General features: G+C 36.5%; 1 protein-coding gene across 8 annotated transcripts in view; it reads left to right on the plus strand.

Moving 5' to 3' along the window:
• LOC150082375 (myosin heavy chain, muscle-like) overlaps positions 1 to 14,390 on the plus strand; it is a 121,155-nt gene that overhangs the window by 43,640 nt on the left and 63,125 nt on the right. For 5 of the 8 annotated variants that reach the window (XM_090379253.1, XM_090379249.1, XM_090379250.1 and 2 more), the window contains exons 10-13: positions 2,749 to 2,852; positions 6,418 to 6,675; positions 8,915 to 9,064; positions 12,296 to 12,466. In XM_090379253.1, coding sequence (XP_090235379.1) covers positions 2,749 to 2,852; positions 6,418 to 6,675; positions 8,915 to 9,064; positions 12,296 to 12,466 — 683 coding nt within the window. Of the gene's footprint in view, positions 1 to 1,559; positions 1,664 to 2,748; positions 2,853 to 6,417; positions 6,676 to 8,914; positions 9,065 to 11,936; positions 12,108 to 12,295; positions 12,467 to 14,390 lie in introns of all 8 variants that reach the window. The other 3 variants (XM_090379251.1, XM_090379246.1, XM_090379247.1) reach the window with 2 other exon arrangements.

The raw sequence follows: 14,390 nt of genomic DNA on the forward strand, positions 1-14,390 counted from the left end.
CAGTAGTCACCATGCATGGTGGGTCCATGGACTCATGTTTCTTCCACCACACACAGATATTTGGACTCATCCGACCAGCACGCTCCTTCCCAGTCCTTCAGTGTCCAATCAGCTTGTTATTGACACTACAGTATTCGCTGTCGACGATGATCAGCGGTGAGGAAAGGGTGTATCTTGAGTCGTCTGCTGTGGGACCCCATACGCCTGAGTGTGCGGCACATCGTCATTTGGGATATTTTTCTTCCATTCCCCAGTATTGCGATGTTAACTGAAGAAAAGTGACCTGCCATTGAGCCCATACAACGCGCTCTACCCTTCGCTTGTCACGAACATCCAACTTCCGTAAACCTTTACAGTTCTGTCTGCAGGAGGTAGTTTGACTGGTTCGACACCAGTCTTTGTATACCTTAACCACAGTGGGCCGTGAGCAACCGAAAATACGTGCCGTTTCCGATATGGAAGCACCCGATGCACGAGCTCCACAATTATGCCCTTTTGACTCCCCCCAGATATCTTTATTACGTCCCATAACTGCTAATTAGCCACTTTGGCTTGCACGACCAGATGCAAATTATCACTATTCTATCGTACGAATCTGTTCAGCTTTTTATACTGCGAGCTATGCGTCATAGTCCATTACGAATTGGGCGGTCAGTTCAGTGATCACTGAGTGTATGTATATGTATATATATATAAATATATTATATGAAGCACAGAAGTGAACACCCATATGCAAATAAAGTAACGAGAATTTAACCATTTGAATGTATTATGCAATCGAAGAAGATGTATAAGAAAGCAGGAACATGCCAGCTTTCAGTTTAAACTGTCTACCCGTTAAAAGACAATTCTACTGCAAGCGAAGAATGAATTAATTTGGCTATTTCCTGAAATAATTGCAAAGGTTTCATGTTTTATGCTCTGACAATCTCGTCCATATATGTGATAAGAATGTGATTTCGATGGAATTAAAGTGATAGGCAGATTGCCATGAGTATGGGATCATTGATATAGTAACTGATTTTATGATCTGCAGTGATACTGGAAAATCTTTTCGCAGTGATGATCTACAACATAGACGTTGACAATAAGACGTAATTAGAAAGAGATTGTCCCATTTAAACTATGAAGATATATTTTGTCATCTTTACTTTTGTCTGGATTAATATGGCCATCAATGTATTCGTTTCGAACCAAGCAGATCAGCAACTGCAAAGTTCGAAACTGATTATTACAATGAATATAAATAGATTATGTTTATAATCTATGTTTATGAATAAATAGTTCATATAAATAGATTATGCTCGTCTAAAACAGAAAAGCGTTGTTATATTTCAAGGCGGATAACTCCATCCTATACCGCCGATTAAATGAGTATTTATATTTCCGTTACAGAACTATTTGCATTAAAGGGAGTTCAGTGCTGTCAAAATAATCACGTCACGTTTTTTTTAGACATTTTATTCACGTTCCCCTTTTATATTCCCATTTAAAAAGATTACAGTTAGCTAATATTCATACTTTTGTTATTTCTTTGACGTAATCCCCTGAAACAATAGCAATGTGCCTCCTCAGCGACGATATTTATGATTACCACTTCGTATCCCAGGGAAAAATTGAAATCCCCAATGTAGATGACGGTGAAGAAATGAGGCTTACAGATGTGAGTACAGAGTGAATCCCAATTTACCCTCAGAAACTTTACCCTTTGTCCCAGCGAATATTACCTTTTCTACCCTATTTTATTCATTGCACCCAATATCAGGATAATCATGTATGTATTTGCCAGAGAGAATTTTTGCCATCCTTTATTTGTCCATTATTACCACATCTCCCAATATCTGGAAATTATATATGCATGAGCAAAAGTTAGCAATTTTTTCCGAAAATGGAAAAAAACTAACTTTTGTCCAAGAGAACCTCTCCTTATTTACCCTATTTTACCCTGTTATCCATTGATCACAATATTCATCGTATATGCATGCCGTTTGCCCAAGAGTTTTTATCATCCTTTATTTGCCCATTATTATACATTTCTCCCAATATCTATAAATTATATGTGCACGAACAAAAGTTAGCCATTTCAATCAAATATGGAAAAAATGAACTTCTTTCCAAGAGAGTTTCCTTTCCTTTCCTTTATTTACTATATTTTACCTACAATCACCATCCGTTGATTCCGATTTCAGGATGATCACATAAGCATGAGAGAAAGTTAGCCACTTTCCACCACCTTTTTCGAAAAGCCTTAATGTCTATCCAACCAAGAAATCATTTTCCCGCTGTTTACCCATTATTATCCATGGTTCCCGTTATTATGATAATCATATATACGCACGAGAAAATGAGCCATTTTTCCCAACTTTATCCAAAAGCCTTAAATTTACTCAAGAGAATATTTTATATCCCTGTTTGCCCAGCTAACCCTAACAAGGATGATTATGAAAGTACGAAAGAAATCCATCCACAGTCTAGTAAATCTGCTCATGGAAAAGTCTTTGTGTTTTAGAAGTGGGTCTTCTCTAACCCTTCAAACATTTCATCCTAGAGTGAAAAACCCTACGAAATCCCGAGCTATCCCATAAATCTGAAGTTTCCCTTTCGAATTATACCTTATAATTTTTTTTTTCCAAATCACAGAAGGAGATATATACACATTGACCTAAAATGTGTAACTATAAACATTCTCTTATAAACGAAATTAATATCCCTTCTTCCTTCATTTTCCCTGTCCTTTCCCCACTCTAGAGAAATGTCTCCTCTCTGACGATATCTATGACTATCACTTCGTATCCCAGGGTAAGACTGAAATTCCAGGTGTGGATGATGCGGAAGAAATGAGATTCACCGATGTGAGTATTTATGTGTGCATGCATGTTGAACCAGCTAACAATCCTTGCCAATCCTGTCCTTATGCTTCGCACGTTTAGGTGTGGTATGGTATCTTACCAGTGTCTTTACGTGTTATGTTTAGTCTATATGTGTACAAGGTTTACTACAAATGATAGGAATAACTTTAAAAATTTATTGTAGGGAAAACATAAACACTATTTCAACGTTTAATACAAAATGCAGTACATGAACAATTAAAGGTTTCTTTTACAATATTAATTTATTCGGGAGTTCGTCTTTGTGTAGTGTAGTGTAGATGGCAGCAACATCAAACATGACTGGGCCAGTAGTAAAGCTTCTTGTATACTCTAATTTCATGAAACAAAATCCATCACTACCGTTCAACTTCTATCAGACAAAATGTAAGAAAGTGTAAAAAAACGTAAAGACAACTATCGGCGATTAGACTGTGGAATGTTGGATGTCTGCGGGATGGTGGGTCGTTTAAATTTTTACGTTTTATTTTAATCAGCTGAGGATACTGTAAAAGTTAATCGCGATTTTCCATTTTGTTTTATGTGCCATAAGACATTTAAGTTTTGATCACTGCCAGTAATATATATCTGTACATATATTTCATTTAGATTTTAATTAAAAAGTGCTTAACTTTTTTTTCGGTTTTCAGTCTAATAATAAATTGAAAAAACTAAATTGAAACAATATTTGAATTTTTTCTTTTATAAAATTATTTATTACACTACCTGACTAATTTGACAATAAATAAGTTAATAAATAATAATGAATCTTTTTGTGACATCTGGCATCAGTTATATACTAAATAGTTAAACATACATACACTGGTGTGCAAAACTTAAGGACCAACACTATTTCTAAACGTTACAACCAGAAAATCTTTACTTATAAGGGTAGATTCAGTCTCAGCAGCGATTCTGGACGTCAGCTAATCTGGCGAGAGGTTGGCACACGGTATCACCACGCAAACATCACTGAAAGGGATCGATATGGAGGTCGAGGTGGTCTCGTCTTGGATGGACGTACACAACTCCAGATACTGGAAGGCGGTACTGTAACCGGTGCACGCTACTGTACTGAGGTAATCCTTCCCCATGTGCGTCTGTTCCGAGGTGCCATTGGCCCCGAGTTCGTGTTTATGGATGATAACGCCACACCTCACCGCACTGCAGCTGTTGATATGCTTTTGGAAAGTGAGGACATTCTTCGTATGGATTGGCCTGCCCGTTTCCGTCGATCTAAATCCCACCGAACATATATGGGACGCTCTGGGGAGACGCCTAGTGACACGTCCAAAACCCACCAGAAAATGTTCACCAGCTGAAGATGGCGCTGACAGAGGAATGGACGATGTTACCGCAAGAACTTATCAACAGCATTGTTCTAAGTATGGACAGGCGGTGCAAAGCCTGCATGGACATTAGGGGTAGTCATATCTCGTACTGAGGACCACCTCTTCCCTTTATTCCATCTTTGGCAGTGATGCATCTGTATCATGGCAGCCAGTGCTATGTTGCCATTTTTGAATAAAGTCCCTCTGTACCGTTTTGTTTCCTTCATCATTTCTGTACTTCACGAGGTTCCGAGGTTCCTGAGAAACTACAGGTGAAAACCTGACTAGTCCTTAAATTTTGCACACCAGTGTACATATCCACATATAAATGGGGTTAATATAAAACTTGCATTATTAAGATTCAGTTTTCTGCGCAGAGGGATAACACGAATCTCAAAGACAAGTAGCTTGTTAATTTAAAATCTGTAAATTAACAATTTACATTTAATTTACAGATTATAAATTTTTACAGATAATTTACATTTTAATCTGTAAATTATAGATTTTAATTTACATTTAAAAAGCGTTATGTTTAAATTTGTTTTCGAGTTTATTCATGGAGTAATTTAGGAATGAAAGGAATTTAAGGAATTAATTAGGAAATTATATAACTGGTTGGTTATTAGTAATATAATAAAATATTGCAATGGTAAATTATCGCAATTCGAACAGTTAAATCTCCATAAATGATAAAAAAAAAGTTCTAAATTATGATCACCGTCAAGTTATGTGAATATAAATGCATTTTAGGGTGATTTAAAAGCAGATTTTACAGAAACGGAAACGGTGCAGTAGTATATGGTTGTAAAGTAGAATAAATACTTAAATGTGCCTATATGTCTTAGTCACTAATTAATAGAAAATACTTTGAATGTACCATTTACAATGTACTTTTGTTCAATTTGTTGACTGTCTTTAGTGTAATTTCTGTTGTGTTAAATAAATGTTCTAATAGTCCTAACAGAAAACGTCCTAACAGAAACAGTTGTTCGTGAATAAATGGGCACTCTGCTCCTAACTGTAAAATGTTCATGAAAAAATAAATACGAACATAAATAAACCATAATTCTTATTTTGAATGCTGCAAACAAAAAATTATTTATAAAAAAAACTATTTATATAAATTACATGGATAGTGTGCGTGAATCAAAAGCAACATTTTAATTTTGACTGCTCAATGAACAGTAAAGCAACGCTGACAATTGTGCTAAATACTCACCAAGGTAAGAGAGAGAGAGAGAGAGAGAGAGAGAGAGAGAGAGAGAAAATCTGGTGCAATTATTAGCCTTGTTTTGAAGAGGATTGCAGTAGTAAGCAGCTCATTTAGTTTTAGTATCTAACATTCATCCTTCTGGGACAAGCTTTTGGAAACTTTCATTTAGTATCCTTTTAAACATTTGAATATATATTTTACAATTCACTTTATTCAGATGAGCATCTGAAATGAGCATCTTTCATCATCGATGAAAGTTAAAAATAAGTTCTGCAAAATGCAGTTTCTTGTGTTTGTTTTTTTGGATGAAAATTTAGTTTTGGTAGAGCATATGCCTTTTTAATATCCACTATATTTCTTTTTAATTCATTCTTTAAAGAAAGGAGAATTCCTTGCGAAAATTTAATCAATATATTTCTATATTCAATATATTTCTATATTTCCGATTTCACAGCCAATTTCAACATAAGTATGTTGGTGGCGATAACTATTTCTATGAAATTCTTCATTTATCTGTGAATTTGCTCTATCAACAGTTTCTCTATTTCTCTGGATATTTGTTAACTGAGATAAGTTAGATAGCTAAAAAAACTGTCAGCCTCTCCTGACACCTTTCATGATATATCTGTAATTTTAGGAATGGATTGGTTATTGAGCATATCACAATCGTTTCAAAGTTTAATTAAGAAACAGACAGTATTGGATTTTTTCAGTCTCTTCTTCAAAGACGTAATTCTGTTTCTTTATTTCATAGCTGAGTTGTCCAAGAGAATATATTTTCAGGTTGTCAGAAGTCTTCCTCAGATTTAATTTTAAAATTTATTATTAGTTTCATACTCTCTTATAATAAAATTTCATTAAAATAGTATAAACGTAGAATAAAGTTTAAATCAAATCAATTATAAAATTAATAGCTAGATGATTTTAGCATTATGATTTGAATTGTAATGCATCACTTTCTTTGGCGCTTTGATTTCTGTTAATAACAATGTTATTTCCACTTCAGACTGCCTTTGACGTCTTGGGTTTCACGCAAGAAAATAAAGATAATATTTATAAGATTACCGCTTCTGTCATGCACTTTGGTGAAATGAAGTTCAAGCAAAGACCCCGAGAAGAGCAGGCTGAAGCCGATGGTACAGAGGAAGGTGAACGTATTGCTCACCTGTTGGGTATCAACCCAGCTGATCTGTACAAGAACTTGCTGAAGCCAAAGATCAAGGTCGGTAACGAAATGGTGACACAAGGCAGGAACCAACAACAGGTGAGGATCCGCTTTTAAATATTTTTGAAGTTTTATCACTAAATGCTTTCTTTCTACAACTATGCAGTTTCTCGGCCCTTATAGAAATTTGTCCTTACTTTATTATTGATAGTGCAGATGTTACATCTACACTATCCAACCAAAAATTATAGTAGTGGCCACCTTTGTAGCCTCTGCAAACTTAGACACTAAGCTTGATATACCTTTGTCAATATCGATAATAAATATTGAAAACAATAATGGGCCCAGAACTTGAACCCTGGGGAACTCCACTAATAACAGTAGTCCAAGAAGAGCAGTGTCCCTTGATAACCACTCTCTGTCTTCTTTCACTTAATCATCCCTTTATCCATAGCAGTTACCTGCCCTTAATTTCACATTGCTCCAGTTTATGTCAAAAATATTTTTTTGCATCCAGTTGCTTGGTACTGCATCATAGTAACCTATGAGATTGGTTAGGCAAAATTGCCCCTTAACAAATCCATGCCCTGATTACAGTATAATTGTATGCCTTTATTTTCCCTGGAACAGACGTTAAGCTAACATTTCTGTAAATATTTAGGTCGCCTTTTGATCCCCATTCATGAATTGGGAATATATTCGCACATCTCTAGTCAAAAGGGACTTCCCCTGAATCAAAGGATGCTCTTTTATGGCAAAGGAGCTTACATCCTTTACTGCCTCCCTTAATATAATTGGATAGGTTCCATCTACCTCAGGTGTCTTTATTTTACGGCCATCTTCAATAATTTCTCTTCCACTTTCCTTTCAGTTATCACAAAGTCATTTAGCTTCTTAGAGTTTGATAAATCTCTGCCATCCCCTTCCCTAAAGAATTCCTCATGTGTGAATGTAGATGCAAAATACCTATTCAATTTGTCCGCAACCTGAGCAGGGTCCTCAACAGTTAACTTACAATCATCAAGACTCTCAATGTGATTCAACCCCTTCCTTTCACTGCTAATATAAACACAGATGTATTTGCTGTTTTTCTTTGCATTCTTTGCAGAGACATCTCAAAATCTGCCTTAGCTTGCCTAACATCTTGTGTGATTTAGGCTTAGCCTCTTGTGTGATAGGCTGCTGTTGTATCACCTGATAATTTATGTGCATCCCATGCATTTTTATTCCCTGCCATGTGTCTCAGTAGTTCATCTGCCATCCATTTAGGTCGAAGCCTTAAACAGTATTTCTTCGTTGGTATGAAAAGCCTGGTAGCTTCTTTGATTTCTTCCCTGAATACTTCTCATTTAGAATTTGCTTTTGGTAACATCATCGGTTAGTCCCACTGCACTAAATTTAAAAACTGTCTGAGGCCACTGTAGTCATCCTTACAAAGCAAAAACCTTTCCTTTTACCCTTGACAGTAGTTATATCTTTAAATAAATTCCACATTAGTACACTATATCGCTGCTACCCAGTGGGTATTATACCTGCAGATTCTTAATGCATGAAGAATCACTGCTAATAACCAGATCAAGAGTATTGCTTCCTGTTGTTGCTTCTCTAACATGCTACTGTAGAAAACAGTCATCCAAGAAATCCAGAAAAGTCTTGCTACTGTGTGAGTGGCCAACCCACAAATTCCAGTCAATATCTGGAAAGTTAAAATCCCCTATTATGAGACATTCTGATTTTCTGGCCCGCTCTATTTCCCTGTATAGCTGTTTGGTATACTCTTCACAGCCATTAGGCCTGTAACACGATTCTATTCTCAATTTTGTTTTCCCAATTGCTGATGTCACCCCAAAATGACTTAACATTCCTAAATGCAGTGATGCGTATTACGCTATCATGTTTATCACAATTAAAACCCTACTGTTCTTCTGAACTACTCGTTACCTGCTACGATATTCTCGCTAAAATTATGAAGCACTTAAGGATTATGGGGGCACTTAAGAAAATTGTCCAATGACTATCTTATTAAAGTCACGGCATAAGTGTAGCCCGAGTCTTAGTAGGATGCTATAGCTCATTATCACGATTCTTTTTTTCTTCATTTTTTACCATGTGTGGAATATTTAATCGTAAATTTCTCAAATAATTGAAGAACAGAAGAATTTCTCATTAAAATGCATGTTAGAAAAATATTAATCTTTTTTCGCTCTTAAAAATCAGAATTGGGCATATGACTTAATATTACAAAATGACTGTTTGATTTGGAAGTCATTATTAGCGCAGCAGTGAAAGTTTTCATTATATTTAATATTTCTCTCTTTATTATTATTTTTTAATATAGGTAATTAACTCCATTGGTGCCTTGGCCAAAGCTATGTTTGACAGGCTGTTCAAGTGGTTGGTAAAGAAACTGAACGAAACACTGGACACCAAGCAGAAGAGGCAGCACTTCATCGGCGTATTGGATATTGCCGGCTTTGAAATCTTCGACGTAAGTGATGTTCCCCATCTTTAGGAGACACTGAACTCGAATATTACAATGGGTATTTGCCATAGAGTACTTTTCGCTCTAAATATTTACTGACATGCGGATTCAAAATGGTTTGCCTTAATAATTTGAACTTAAATTACCAATTTAATACTTTAATAATTTCAATTTAATAATGTATGTTGAAGTTCTTAAAAACTGACAATTGGTTTTAATCTTCTGAGATATAACTTAATCTTGAACAGAAACTCATTTTTATCTTAAAGTTCGTATAAATATGACTTGCATATAATTATAAAATTGATAGCTAACTAAATGTACAACATTAAAAACTTATTTGAATTTATTTTTATTTATTTCCATATTTTAATTTGATAATTTTAACATTCTTTTTTCATTTTTAATTAATTTCAGATATCAAATTTATTTTTAATTTTTTTATTTCATTTCCATTAATTTCATTTTATATTTAAATTTATCCTGTTGTTTATATTAATTACTTAATATTGACGAAGATGTTACCACTCCAAAAAAATTTGTATATTCATATTCATATTTTATTATCTAATCTTATTTCACAGAATATTATCTAATATTCTGTGAAATAAGTTAGTATTTATTAGTATTTATTCGCCCAAATATAATTTATTATTATTTATTTATTAATATTTTAAATTTTAATATTTTAATATTAATAATAATAAATTAAGTATTTATTATTATTTATTTGCCCAAATATCATTATTAGTATTTGCCAATCTATCAGAAAATATTTTAAGCCTTTGTTTGTTTGTTTGTTTTACTACCCTTTATTTACATCGTTCTCGCTCAAAACTCCGATTCCCTCCCAGCTTTTTTTAAATTAAAAAGAAAAATTAAACTTTTTTTAAAATTTAAATCTTGTACAATTTAATGTTTGTCATTTTCAAATGTCAACAAATCCCCAGTGAAGTGAAATCGAGTTATTTATTATAGACTTCTTTCACAGAAGCAAACCATTACCCTCAACCGTCACCACCTTCTGTATCGAGAATCTTATTTACCATAATGACATCAGTGGAATTTAGAGTTCATTTTAAATACGATCTTTTGAAATCCATGCCAATATGAGGAATATAGAGGAAAGTTGCAAAATATTCTTACTCTTAATATGCTTTGGCATATATACTTTGAGCAGTGGTGTGTAAAGATGTACAACTTTCGAGGAAGAACCGCAGGAAAGATGTATGTACCAATTTCCTAGTCACCTTTCTTCAAATAAGAGCATTCTTCAGTGTTCAGTATTGTGGCTACCCTGTTTGCCACTTGAGAGCCATCAACTTCTTTCCAAACCTACTTCAATCATATACCCAATGAACCCCATGACCTTTCTGAAACTCCTCTTTACCCTATCCCCTACAAATCCAGTCTTCCCTTTTTGTCCCTTCGCCTTCTTCAATTACCTCAAATGACTTTTCTTGCAGCCCACATTTCTTGGCCTACCATAATAGAATAGTGCTTTCCGTAATATTTACAGCTATGCTTCCCTTCCGCCACAGTCATTCCTATAATGCACTCTGTTATTATTTTCCCGCTCATTTGTCTCTTCGAACTTTCGTTAGCCCGCCAATCCTATATCCTTACGAAGCTTTTATTTTTTGTACCCAACTACGATAAACCTTGTTCCCTGTTATGAATCCGGCCTCTGTCTTTTTTTTTTTGCTTCGATTTTTTCGCTTTACCCAATCAACTTTTCTTACCGCTTAAAGATCTTGACCTACCTCAATAGAATGTTTCCAGCTATCTGCCTCTTTTTGTATCGCGATCATCCCTGTATGCGTCTTGTATTCTCGAACCACCTGCTTTGCTAGTGATATCCCAGACTCCAAAAGAATGCAAATTATTAGACGTTCCCTCAACTTCGATGTTCCCCACCTATTTCCATCTTCGAACTCCTCTCCGACCAGTCTTTATACCTCTCTAAAATTTTCATTTTTTCCCCGCAGAACCATGATAAACCTTGCTTGATATACAGTAAATTCCAATGCAATACATATGCATTGGGATTTATGCTTCCCTTCCACCACAATCATTCCTATATGCACTCTGTTATTATCCTGCTTGATTGCGATATCCTAGTCAACACCCAAGGAATGAATTCGAACTTTAGATGTTTTCAACCCATTCACCATCATCGCTTATTCTCCTACCCATTTGTCTCTTCGAACTTCTGTCAGCCCGCTAATCCTATATCCTTACGAAGCTTTTATTCCTTGTACCCAACTACGATAAACCTTGTTCCTTGTTATGAGTCCAGCCCCTGTCTTTTTTTTTTTTTTTTGCTTCGATTTCTTCGATTTACCCAATCACCCTTTCTTATCGCCCAAAGATCTTACCTACCGCAATACAATGTTTCCAGCTATGTGCCCCTTCCGTATCAAAATCATCCCTGTATGTGCCTTGTATTCTTGAACCACCTGCTTGCTCGCGATATCCCACACTCCAAAAGAATGAATGCAAATTATTAAATTATTAGACGTTTCCCCAACTTCGATGTTTCCCACTTTGCATCTTTGAAATCCTCTCCGACCACCAGTCCTTATACCTCTCTAAAGTTTTCGTTTTTTTTTCCGCAGAACTATGATAAACCTTGCTTGATATAAATCCCAATGCGATTTATATAGTGTTATTTTGCATTCTTGCATGCGTAGTAATATTTCCACAATATTCTCTAAATACCTATTATTTACTTTCATTTAAGTATAGAGTACTGTATTTCCCAAATTGCATGCAGTCGTCATTTATATGAATGAAATTTATCCCATATATTCTTCAAATCCTTACTCCCAACTTTTATCCTGTTTTCCCTTTTCTATGCCTTATTTATTTTTCCTAGTTCAATGGCTTTGAGCAGCTCTGCATCAACTTCACAAACGAAAAGCTCCAGCAGTTCTTCAACCATCACATGTTTGTACTGGAACAAGAAGAATACACGCGAGAAGGAATTGAATGGACTTTTATTGACTTTGGGTTGGACTTGGCGGCTTGTATTGAGCTAATCGAGAAGGTAATGTTAATCGTGTCTAGGAAACAATAATCCGATTATTGCACGCCATCGGCCAACATCGTTACACGGGCAGTAGTTGTAAAAGTAACTTATAACATTAGAAGTGAAACAAATTATAACAGTAGTGCATGTACCGCTGTGACTAACTCAGGTTTTATCTTGTTTTTGTTCTACGCTGTCTTCAACAGTTCAACGGCTTTGAGCAGTTGTGCATTAACTTCACTAATGAGAAGTTGCAGCAGTTTTTCAACCACCACATGTTTGTTCTGGAGCAGGAAGAATACAAACGTGAAGGCATTGACTGGGTTTTCATTGACTTCGGCTTGGACTTGGCAGCTTGCATTGAGCTGATTGAGAAGGTAATGCGCATGCCACTTACCATTCCAGGACTATTTTTGGTTCTTTTGTTTATTAACTTGTAAACTGTTTTTTAACTTGTAAACTTGTTTATTAACTTGTAAACTTGTAACTGTTTACCATTGCATATTAAACTGCATGCAGTTTTTAATTACTTAATATCTATTTACGAATAATGAACTCTGGTTTGTTTAATTTTTTATTGAATATAGGTGGGCCACCAAAAAAGTGAAGGAAAGAAAAATGTTAACTCCGAAACAGTAGTATTTAATAGGAAACTTGCACAGCTTAAAATTTTCCTCAGCCAAACGGGACATAAAATTCTCCTCAGCCAAACGGGGCATGTGGAATATGGCTTCATCTCCTTGATATTATAATCTGCTTTATTTCTTATTCTGGATAAGTCTTCAGCTAGTGAAAATAACACACACTCTGTGACATTAAAATTGCAGTGCTCTGAAGAAAGAGGAATACAGAGAGGATGCTTAGAGTAATGATAGCCAAGGAGTTAGGGAACATGTGATAAAAGTTGTAGACGCTAATGTGCCATTTAATGGCACAAATTTATGCTTACAATGGACAGATCAATATGATGTAAATGCACCACGGTTGCGGATACACTGAGCTAAGCGTCTGGGCATTGAGTCACGGCAGGTGGCGAACAGCCTTCTGCAGTATTCCCCACAAAGCCTCTTGCACCTGATCCCGCAGAACTTCCGTGGTCTGTGCTGGCTGTAGATGGGTCTGTAAATGGCGTCCAGTCATGATCCACACGTCTCGATGAGGGAGAAATCCGCAGACCTGGTTGAACAAGCCAGTACTTCCACACTACGAAGAAACTCAGAGAAAGAACCCCCTGCTGCATGTGTTCGGCTGATGTCCTCCTGAAAATGGCATCAGGCACTCCAGTAAGAAACGGGAGAGCGATGAGTTCCAGGATCTCGACGACATAGCCGCCAGCAATCAGATTGCCGTTGACGAAGACCAGCGACGACCAACTATGAAACTGATCGCTTCCAACGTCATAACAACAGCAGAACGTACGGTATGGCTCTAGGAACATTGCGTTCACCTCGTTGTCGCCGCATGTATCCGGCCATCATCGGGGTCCCCTAACAGAAGACTATTTGAAGCCATTCCATATCTCAGGTGGTCCGTGCACTCCACCATTGGAGATGGTGTTGACGATGGGCAGCAGTCAGGAGTAATTGGCGCAATGGCCAGTATGGACATCGGCCCCCTCTGCCAGTCGGCGTGCAATAGTTCGGCAGGTGATGGGGTGACAGCAAGCTGATGTCGCCAAGTTCGTTGGATGTCGCCAGCGTTGCTTTCGGTGCGGTGTAAACTTGTCGACGGATAAGAAGATCCTCCAATTGTGTAGTTTTCAGTCTTGTTCCGCTACCCATTCGACGTTCAGTTGTACCTTCCTGCAGACTCTGTTGCCAACGTCTATGCACTGTGGCATTGTCATGGGCCACACATTCCGCTATACGACGAAGCGACCATTGATACCATATATTGAAGTCGCTGAGTTTCTGATGTTGGTGTCGAACGTGACAGCTCGGCATTCTGCGAAATTTTCTTGCACTCCGAAGTCGGTTTCTGGGAGATAGAGGCCTGTTAACAGTGTCACACATCAGTTTCTTTGGACTCGACGATCCTTACGTTCATTTTTATATCAGCCGAAGCTTCTACCCGTTCGATCCCTTATTTTAATGATTGTATATCTCGACGTAGCTTATCTGCCTGCTGATTTGCTTGCACTTCCGATCATTCCTTCTGAGTGATACAATTTTAGTGTAACAGAGTGTATTCACAGTTATTCATCATTTCCGGGTATCCAGATCCCTCAATCTATTTCGGATAGATATTTTGGAGATTTGAGCCCGTATTATGTGGTATTTTAATGAATAGTCACCACACTGC

This window comes from Mastigoproctus giganteus, chromosome 8, assembly GCF_048544385.1.
Source record: "Mastigoproctus giganteus isolate SK-2022 chromosome 8, ASM4854438v1, whole genome shotgun sequence".
Taxonomy (NCBI): Eukaryota; Metazoa; Arthropoda; class Arachnida; order Uropygi; family Thelyphonidae; genus Mastigoproctus; species Mastigoproctus giganteus.